Source organism: Mastacembelus armatus, chromosome 12 (genome assembly GCF_900324485.2).
Source record: "Mastacembelus armatus chromosome 12, fMasArm1.2, whole genome shotgun sequence".
Classification (NCBI taxonomy): Eukaryota; Metazoa; Chordata; class Actinopteri; order Synbranchiformes; family Mastacembelidae; genus Mastacembelus; species Mastacembelus armatus.
This window is the reverse complement of record NC_046644.1, coordinates 20591384-20601977: the sequence shown is the minus strand read 5'-3', so window position 1 is coordinate 20601977 and position 10594 is coordinate 20591384. Positions and strand designations below refer to the sequence as shown.

General features: G+C 44.8%; 2 protein-coding genes across 2 annotated transcripts; one reads left to right on the top strand and one right to left on the bottom strand.

The window, feature by feature from the left end:
• Window positions 1-770: 770 nt before the first annotated feature.
• On the bottom strand, window positions 771-7271 carry gpat3 (glycerol-3-phosphate acyltransferase 3). The gene is made up of 13 exons (XM_026296971.2): window positions 7083-7271; window positions 6077-6255; window positions 5915-5975; window positions 4694-4982; window positions 4514-4588; window positions 4353-4442; window positions 3588-3681; window positions 3392-3507; window positions 3022-3077; window positions 2808-2893; window positions 2394-2522; window positions 2087-2166; window positions 771-1734 (listed from the first exon to the last, which is right to left on the bottom strand). Exons 2-13 carry the CDS (start codon window positions 6218-6220, stop codon window positions 1599-1601), a joined length of 1356 nt encoding a protein of 451 aa, XP_026152756.1. The 5' UTR covers window positions 6221-6255; window positions 7083-7271; the 3' UTR covers window positions 771-1598.
• abraxas1 (abraxas 1, BRCA1 A complex subunit) lies at window positions 7188-10382 on the top strand. Its single transcript, XM_026296972.1, has 8 exons — window positions 7188-7337; window positions 8283-8373; window positions 8643-8679; window positions 8776-8842; window positions 8913-9109; window positions 9362-9566; window positions 9645-9756; window positions 9952-10382. Exons 1-8 carry the CDS (start codon window positions 7257-7259, stop codon window positions 10206-10208), a joined length of 1047 nt encoding a protein of 348 aa, XP_026152757.1. The 5' UTR covers window positions 7188-7256; the 3' UTR covers window positions 10209-10382.
• The last annotated feature ends 212 nt before the right edge of the window (window positions 10383-10594 follow it).

Sequence of the window (10594 nt, the reverse complement as noted above, 5' to 3'; positions counted from 1 at the left end):
TTTTTATTGATTATTGAAAATTCAAACGTCTGGTTCAGATTATGACAAATATTCTCAACGTATATAAAAAAAAAAAAAAACAAGTGTAAAAAATTTAAGAACAATTGGAGGAATGTGAATGTTGAAGGATAAAAATATATAAAACACAGATTTAACCTTATTATTATTATTATTATCATAATTATTATTATATTTAATTTTATCATTAAAAATCGAATTGAATTTTGTGGCATTTATTAAAAGAACAGAAGTGTTTTACAAGAATAAGCAACAATCAAATAATAATAATCACTAATGTCAAATATGTTTTGGCCAAATACAAAGAGAGTGACAGACAAAAACAAACGATATTTTAAAAAGTGACACTTAAATGGATTAAATGTGTTTTTAAATATTTAAAATGATTGTGTAGGTTCTGGATGGTTTGATATCTGAAAATATCTGGGTTTATAAAAGGGAAGATGAAGATGATGAAGATTTGTTGGACTATCATTATAGGAAAACAGGAGATGGTTTTATTTTCCTATTTCGAGGAGTAAACAGAAACAATTCAGTCACGGCAGAAAAGGTGAAAGAACAAAGTTATTGTTTTTTTTTTGTTTTGTATTTTAAAAATCATCTCTTGACCTCTCAGGTTGACCCTTCAGCCCCTTGTGGGGGCCCTGACCCACAGGTTGAGAACCACTGCTCTAATATATAGAAACTATTTGGAGCACAAGTTACGTAATTTACATTTTTTTAATCTAGTTTTTCTTTTATTTGTTTTTTTAGTTTATGTTATAATTTATATTTAATAATGATTTTTATGTTTTTTTAACCTGCTTTCATTTTTTTCTTTTTTCAGTGACTAAACCAAGAACCAAGAACATTGTGAGAACACTGTGAGAACATTGTGAGAACATTGTGAGAACATTGTGGATTCTGTTCTGTCAAAGATGAAAACGGAAATAATCCACAGGAGGTTTGGTGGAGGAGCATCGCGTCCTGACAATGTCACACATGTACAACATGATTGATTTAGTGACAAAGAAAATCAGCTTCTGTTCACTTCCCTTCGTCGTCACGAGTTATTTTCATCTGCTCACATCTTTCTCTTGATCAGTTCACCCTCCACGTCCTCAGTGCAGCTGTGCTGATGTTCCAACATTCATCAGTCTTTCTGGAGCTGATCTGTCACAAATGTCCTGTTTTTTCTTGTTCTCTCATCACAAACAGAACCTGACAGATTATCAGAACATTGATCAGTGAGAACAACAACTGCTGGGGCCTAAACATGTGGACGTTGTGTCCCAGCCTGACGGTCACGCTGCATCAGCAGCAAAGAGAACAGGTGAGATGTTGTGCAGGTTGTTAGGATCAATAATGAAAAGACAATTAAAAATAAAAAAGCTTCAGACAGAGTGACGTGTTTTAAAAATAGAAACATGTCAGAGGTTTGTTGTGGTGAGATACAGACCGTCTGCTGTCCTACGCTGCCCCCTGCTGGTGCACACTCACTCCTGCACACGGACAGCCGCTGGTATGAAACCAGTGGACTAAGACGACAGGTCGACCAGCTGCTGAGTCTGAGTCTGCAGACGTGACACAAAGTGACTGTTTCACTGCTCCGATGCTTTTTCACCACAGGTTTGTGGGACGTCGGTGCCGATGGGTCCAAGGACGATGCTGCTGTACATCCTCTGCTGCTCCTCTCTCAGCGTGTCCTTCACTTTTCCTCTTTTCAGGCCTCCGTCCCTGTGAGGCACAAACGCAGCTCAGGAAAAGAGCTCGGCCGATCGACCCGAATAACTGCATGAACTTTTCTGATAATCGGTTTGTAGGTTCACTGTGAAAACACTCAGGACATTTGTCAACAATAATAATCCTCATAACCATAAGGTTAGCTGCAGCTGGAATTCAAAATAAAAACAACTGAAAGCTTCTTGTAGCTCCACAGTTTATGTGACATTATTCATTATTTATTCATTAATTACTGGGTTCAAGCCCTGATGGTGAAGTACATGGTACTACTGAGGTATGTGGCAGTACTCTGGCAGTACTGCAGTCTACGTTGGCAGTGTGAGTGCTGTGCGGCGGCTCGGCTCACCAGGCCAGGTCCAGCAGGCCTCCCTGACGAGCGATGGCTGATTTGACCTTGTTTGCAAACTGAGCTGCGTCCTCCCCGTCCTGCTCAGGAGAAACAGAACACACCGGTCCAATAATCCATCATTTGTTTGTTACAATAGTCAACAAACGAATGAATAAAGCTCATTCAAACATAACGCTGCTCTGAAACACAGACGAAAAGTTTCATGTCTGTGTTTCAGGTTATTGGTGGCGAAGACCTAAAACAGGTGGACATGCTTTGCTGCGACTGTGTTGCTGCTGGTCATGTGACTTCAGGTGTCGTGTACCTGTAAGCTCATGGGAGGGAGGTACCACACGTTGACGACCACGGCCCAGCTGGTCATGGTCCGGAGCAGGTAGCTCACGATGTTGTATTTGCTGCTGTTCCAGAACGCGTCTCCAAAGCGGGGGTCATACTGGGACACAGAGACCAGGATTAAACACCAGTTAAACTCCAGTTAAACCACCTGACCAATCCCCACTAGCTGCTCTTCCCACTAATGGACAAAGAAGAAGCAGCTCTGTTTGGCCTCTGCTGTGTTTGAGTCCTGGGTGGAAGCTACAGTTTCCAGGCTGGACGGGGCCTTTACCGTGTCAAAGACAAACGGACTTTAGGGGACTTGAGTTTGACTTCAGAGATAAACCCGGAACAGAAGAACCGACCCCCCACGCTGTGGGAATCAACTCTTTCATCCTTTCACCTTGATTGCGACCGGGGATATGGTCGCTCCGACTTCAAAGCTTCCCTTCTTAAACATCATGACTGACGTGTTGTTGATGCAGGTTCCTGTTAGAGACAACATGACAACATGAACCCACCACCACCACCACCATCATCATCATCATCATCATCATCATCATCGTCATCGTCATCGTCAGCATCATGTGACTGGCGGCAGCTCAGCTCACACTGACCTTCAGGAAATATGAGGATGGGAAGTTTGGTCTTCGCTGCGACGTGAGCTCTGAGCCTGCAGAGACATGTCAGTTAAAACACCAAAGATCCAGAACACAGATACAAGGTTCAGTGACCCGGTTTGAGGAGAACCACTGTTCCAGAATAAAACCTGAATATTTCCTGTTTATAACATGGACTGTAAGAAGGTGAGTTTCTTTAAACTTTAAAACTTGAGCAGTGTTTCTGTAAGGGGAGAAACTGTGTGAAGGATTGTGGGAAATGTAGTTGCCCTGGGTTTTAATCCATCTCTCTCTGCTTCACTGTGATCAGACGTGGTTGGGTGGTGCTGACACGCTCCGGGTGCTGCTGTGTGAATTCCCGTGTCACCTGCTGGTCACGGTGTGCCGGTCTTTCATCTCCGACCTCTCGAACCACACGTGAGGACAGGACCTCACCATGGACCTCTGAATGACCCCCATCAGACCGCCGTGAACCTGGCCCACCTGAGGACGACAGGGAGCACAGAGATGTGACGTTCCCGCCTCCAGAGCTCGCGCTGAGCTTTGGCGCTGATGATTCTCACCATGGCGTAGCAGCCGTCGTTGGCCAGGATCACCACGTCGATCGGAGCAGTGTGATTGGCTACACAGATCCCTCCTTTCCGTGGTTTGTTTTCCCTGTGGAAGCAGCAGGAAGACATGTACTCACATCCTCTATAAGGTAAGTGACATTTACTCACCAACGTCAGCACAAATGTGAGCTGCTTTCTGTTTCATGTGACTTTACACTGAGCTTCAGGGGAAATACTGTACTTTTTACTGCACTTTGACCTTTAACACGTTATAGTTTTATTTTCTGTCCAGTGACAACAAGACGCCTCCAAAGCTGAGGAAGTAGATGAAAAATCAATTCTTCTTCTATGAGATGAATAAATTCTCCTGCTTCTTTAGCAAAACAAACTTTGAAACTCACCTGATGCACGTTGGTCTGACTGAATATAATACACGGCTGAATATCACAGTTCTACAGTTACAGTATCTAAAAAACTAACTAACAAATAACTAAGAGAAATCAGAAACCATGAAAAACAGCTGATCATTGTTCTGAAAATTCTTTGGGTCTTGAACTGTTTGTCAGAGGGAACGAGATGAGAAAACGTCACTTTAGACGCCAAGAACACAGAACAAAAACTGTAACTGTGACTCACAAACCTACACAGGTTTAAACTGCGTGTTGTACTCCATAAAAGTATTAATGAGTACTTCCAGCTGTCAGATAGATATAGTACCTCACAGTGCAGTACTGGAGTGAATGTGTGTACTGACACCCCCAGCAGAGGCAGAACTACCTGTTGTGGTAGCGGATGGTGGCCGACAGGGCTCTGGCACAGATCCTGTAGCAGGTCAGGTGGACCAGTTCACTCAGCCAGTTCTTCACACTGGACACACACAAGAATCATAAAAAATGGCCACAGTTTCATATGATCTGCTGGAAGCACCGGACCCCTACCTGCTGTCAGACAGGAATCCAACCAGGGTGGTGCCGATCACGAGCCACGAGATGCCGATGACGGCCAGAGTGACCCTGTAGGTAGAGGCCAGGTCACTGTGTAGTATCTGACTGATCCCTTAGCTGTTCACCAGTGGCTCAGTTCTTATAATGATCATTTCCTGTCTGTCTCACACTGACCTCAGCGGCAGCAGGATGCAGTACCGCACGAAGACCCCGAGGCCCCAGATGATGGTGAGTCGGAGGCTGATGTAGTGGAAGTTCTGGTTGGTGCGGGTGAGGAGGTTCCAGGAGGCCAGCTCCTCGGAGGAGAAGCGCTGGGTCACCTCGTCGTCCACGATGCTCTCCAGACCTTTCTTGTAGAAGTAAAAGGCATCGCTCAGAGCAAAGTCCCCCCCCGCCAGGGACGGGGAGCTCCGGGGCCGGCCCATATCCTCCTCCATCGAGCCCACCGCTCGCTCAATGATCCCTGCAAACAACCACCCACACAGGGTGACACTGTTGTAGTACTGCAGTTTTTCTACTGTAGTATCACGGATGTATTTTCCACCAAATGTAGAAAAAACCTCTTAGATTAGTGGAAATGTGAATAATTAATAATCCTGTGATACATTAACTTGATACCAGTCTGGGCTGATAATCAGTACTGGATGGAGCACAGCTGCACCAGAGTGGACTGAGGGTTTCTCTAGTTCTTCTGTAGGAATCACAGCTTTCATTCACATCAGATCAATAATTTCAGCTGATCAGCTTCATCATTTGGACCTTTGGTGTGTGGTTCTGAGAAAAGTGCCGTGGTGGAGCAGGTGCTGAGCCCTTCAGTGAATCCACGCTGTAAAAGTCTTCATGATGCATGAAAACTGTTTATGTGAAATCTGCTGTTTGATTAAAGGGTTAAACTCCCACTGGCGTCTGTTTGGCCAAACTTATGCAATCTGCTGTTGCATCATCATCCTGAGACCAGCCATGTGCTTTTCACACTGCACGGCATCCCGACACCAGATGCTGACACTGACCAATGAGAGCAGAGCCCCACCGCCGGCTCCCACAGCGTCACATGACCTGGGACGGAGTGTACGGGACAACAGGGAGCCTCAGCTGCCACACGGCTCATGACTGTCTCATGGCAGAATCAGCAGCAGCTCACACATCGTTTGTTTGGCTGCTTCGACCTGAATGTGACAAAATCAGCTTCAGCTCCAGCTGCAGCACCAAAACCCAAACATGTTCCTTTAATCCTCACACCTGGAGCTGGGGCCAAGAAATCTTGGTTTAAAGATCAACTCAAACTGTTATTCAGTTTAAAAAATACTTGGGGATTATTTTCCTGCCAGTCGACTAATTGATTTGCTCCTGCTCTGTGTAAACACCAGTTTGGTTCCACCGGACTGACGGACTTACCGTTGGGCGGAGGGACAGTGTGCTGCTCCTGCTGTCCCCTCCGGATTCGTATGGTGGCCCACTGCAAAACAAAGTTATTTTCAGATGATCTCTGACACGACGCCTCCTGCTGCACATTTCCCAACTGTGCACAGACGATAATAAGCAGCTCGGTTCAGTTACCTCCAGGATTTTGACCAGGATCTGGATGTAGACCCCAGTGACCCCCAAGGAGACGTTAAACATGGCAGGCAGCGTGATGAGGAACACCACCATAAACATCCACAGCTGGAAAACACCTACAGCCACACACCACAGGTCCTCCATCGCTGACAGCCACAGACCTAAAGTCACATCATCATCTGCAGCACAAGACAAACCAGAGTCCATGTGATTTTCAGCCAAATTAACAGTCACCGCGTCCTTCAATGCAGCCTCAAATATCTCGACAGTTCTGATGAAATGTGCTTCAGATGTTCATGTTCCCCTCAGGATGAATCCTGCTGCCTGCTCATCTCCTGACTCATCATCTAGCGCCACCATGAGGTGGAAAATATCATGTGTCCACTACTTTATGACCAGATACCTGAAACTTACTGACCTGAAGCCCATCAGCATCATCTGTTTCAGCTCGGCTGCTGAAAAACTATATTGTTTATTTACAGTTGAGAATGAGCCCAAAACACAAATATCTTCAATTTCACAATCGACAACAAAATAAATCTGTTCATCACATTTAAGATGCTGGAGCCAAAAAAACATTTGACAGGAAACAGACAATTATTAACACATTTTCACTACATAGTATTAGAATAATGTTTAGAACCACTGGTTTAATCTTTAACACACCAGAACAACAATCTGTTTTCCTCCCAAATGCAGTAAAGTTTCATAAAGTTAAAGTACAACTACCTCTAAACTGGACTAACTACATTTTCTCATCTGAAGTTACTTGTACCGTAATACTCTACATTTCAGAGGGAAATACTGTAGTTTTTCACATACATACATGTACAGTACATATGTTTAATGCATTGACAGTATTAATGTCATGGTGAATAAACACATTTGCAGTTTATTCTTCTGGCAGTGAAGTATTTAAAGTAGTTCTATTGGTACTACAGTTCAAGTACTGAGGAATATTTCTTTACTTCTAACAAAACAGCCCGTGTATTTAGTGAGAACCTACCTGAGGGTGGCGGAACCAGCAGCGGAGTGAAATGTCCTCAGAGTCGGTGCTTCTGTGAAAAACACGCCCCTGCGCCGCGACGCAGGGCTGCGCAGGAAAAACGCACAACGTGACTGCGCGTCTGCTGCGCGTCAGTGACGCTCCCGAAGACGAGCTGTGTAGTCAACGAGCAGCATGGCGGAGCCGACGGTCCGTATGTCCGGGATCGTTTTAGCTTCTCTCATGTTTCAGCACCTCAACAGCGACTCGGACGTGGTAAGAAACACTTTTGTACCGGACTGAAAGCGACGTTTTCCAGCGGAGTGTGCGGGGAGTGGGCGTGTGGCTGCTGGAGGAGCTAACGTTAGCGGACAAGAGTGACCTGACGGGACTAACAAACTTTTAATCCGGTTAATTCGTGTTTCACGGGTGAAATGTTGAGGCTGCAGCCGCGGAGGAAACGGGTTTGTTTGTTAGCTGAAGCTAAAACTCCCACAGCGGCACACCTGCAACTTTTGAAACTAAGCTAAGAGTTAACGCACCAGACTCCGCTCAAAAATCCGCAAATTTTTAGTGACGCTGATTGTGGACCAGTCAAATAGACGTTATGAAAAACGACTGAATACACATTAAGCATTTTTCGTGCCTGCTGATAAATTCGGCAACTGTAAATCAAACCACTGTGTTGGGTTTTGTTGTGGTCTACCTGCTGGAAAATACACCTGAATTTTAAGTGGAGTTCACAAAGCAGCTGGAGCTGAAATAGGTGTGTTTGACTAAGACCAGATCTCAGGTAACTTACTTTACCTGAGGGTTACGTCGTTAGAATCCACTAATATGAACTGAAGGTTTGGTTCAGTTTTTTAAACTGAGGCCTGAAACTTTTATTAAATATAATTTGGGTCTTTTATGTAAAAGCCCCAAATATGTTTATGCAGTGATGTCTGTCAAAGCCTGTTTGTCTGAAACAATCAATACATGATCAAACTAAGTGCAGAGGACTTTTTAAATGATCTCTTCAGTTTTTATCTTATATTTTTATGTTGTGCTTTTTAAATCCTGTTTATTTTTAGATAATGTATTTTTAATATGAAGCAGTTCACATAACAACATAACTGTGTAGAATGTAGATGATAGAAATGCAGTTCTAGTGCTGAGGTGTCGAGCGTTGACGTTCCCACGGTGGAAAAGCTGCAGGTTGTGTTTCTGCTGGTTCCACAGGAGGGTCTGATCCTGGGAGAGAGCCGGTTCGATGAGCACATCACCATCAGCGACTCCCAGGCCGATCACATCCACATCGAGGAGACATACAGTACGTTTCCTACGCAGTACAAGTACTGCACTTTAAGCCCAGAGGAGTGAAGTTTTTATTCTACAGCGTATTTCTACTTCACATTTTGTACTGCACTTCACGTCTCTGACACCTGTACTCACTAGTTACTGTGCAGAATAAGAGTTTTCATATTTACTTATAAAAATACTGCTGGTACTTTAACCACATTAAACTGATAATGCAAAACAGAAATGTGGACAAAGAACTTTGACCTTTATCGTATAATAAACCTTTTCTTTCTTCGACAGACGTCCAGAAGCATGTTGACTGTCACACACTGCACCAGTGAGTACTGCACAGTGTCTACATGAAGTATCTGATGTGTTTAACAGTACATGAGCTGCAGGAGCAGTTACAGGAGTGTTTACTGTCTGTCTGTAGTTTTTACAACAATGCAGGAGAAGTGAACGTGGAAACTCTGAAGAAAATCCTGGCGGACAACAAGCAGGTCAGTGAAGTTGAATGTGGATTAAGTGAAACCGTCGTCAGTGACTAAGCTGTTGCCGTGACTGACGCAGGACAGTGTGATCGGGTGGTACCGGCAGCGCAGGAACACGGACCAGCAGATGACGCTCAGAGAAAAGCTCGTCCATGAGAACCTGAAGAGCGCTCTGTCCAACCCTCACATGATCTTTGTGCTGCTGACGCCCAGCAAGCTGACACCTGCAGGCTCAACGCACAGGATGGAGTACGCTGCCTTCATCTCACGCAGCAGGTGACACACCAGACTGCATTTAAGAATCCACCAATTAAACTGACCCTGTTTACAGAAGTGTATAGGAACCAAATATAGATTTAAATATTCAGGTCTGCTGGTAAATTCAGCAAGTGAACAGTTTGAACAGCAGCTTCAGAAAGTTCTGACCTCTCACTTTCTGCACTTTGTGTATGTAAAGACCCATAATGATAAAGTGAAAATATTTTTTAAATGTAATAAAAATCTGAATCTGTTTCCTGTGCTGTGAAGGCAGTTCCTGAATGTTCCTGTGCTGGTCAACAACCTGGGCTTACTGGAGCAGCTGGCGTACTGGAAGGTATCTGCTCCGTGCTCTGCGGCGGGTTACAACCTCACCATGAAGAAACACGGCTCGAGATTCTTCTGCTCCAGCGGGCTGCTGAGAGAAGTCAACAAAGTGAACGAGATGAACGACGCTCTGCAGTCGGAGCTGCAGGTGAGGAGCGGCGGGAGCCGTGTGCACAGTGCGCGTGCACGTGCTGCTGCCTCACTGTGTTTGTGTTCTGTTGGGCAGAAAGCGTGCAGAGACGTGGAGGAGAGCGAACGTCTGCTGGAAACTCTGCAGCTGGAAGTTTCAGCTCTCAGGAGAAGAGTCCGAGAGAAGCAGCAGGACAGAGCAGGACAAGGTACGCTGCCATCTGCCTTTTCAGGCTGTTTGCACTTTTCTGCATCGGTTCAATAAAATCAAAGTTCATCTAAGTCACAACTAGAGACGAACACAACATTTTCCCTGCAGTCAAACCTCAGGTGCTCTGGTGTTTGGTTCCAAAGCAGATGCAGATACTGAAAGAGGTCAATTACTGTGTGTTTCCTGTGAACAGACTCGGCCGACGGTCCAGCTGAACAGAAGAACAACCTGCTGCTCCACGAGGCCGTCAGAGCTCTGTTCGCCTGCGCTCCGCTCTTCCACACGCAGACGTTAACCCCGGACGCCTTTCCTGTTCCCGCTGGCTGTTGCGGCTCCGAGCAGGACGACAACTCGCTCTCCCTGCTCAATCCCAGCAGGACGAACTGTCAGAAAAGGCTGAAAGAGACGCCGCCTGAGAGGGAGCGGAAACGTAGGAAAAGCAAGTCCTGAAGTGGAAGTTACTGTGGGTACAAAGTGTTCGGTTATGTTTATTTTAGTGAATCCTGATCTCCATCTTGTTTTTAATCGTTTCTTGTTGTTTCTTTATTTTAATATTAATAAACCCAGTTCAGGTTCGTGGTAACCAGTTTGCTTTTCAGGTATTTTGAGTTGTGTAAAAATGTTTTGATAAAAAGTTGATTTATAAGACTTGTTGCTGTGATCACTGCCTGAGATCTCTGAGGCTGTTTAATAGAACCTTAGCAGACAAGTCAGTAACTGTCCACAGACAGATTTTTAAGATTTTTAATACAGATTAAATAGTGTCAGTAATTATTACTGAACTCTAGAGTTTCAATAATACCTGAACTGTCACTACTCACACTGAAGAGCTGGAC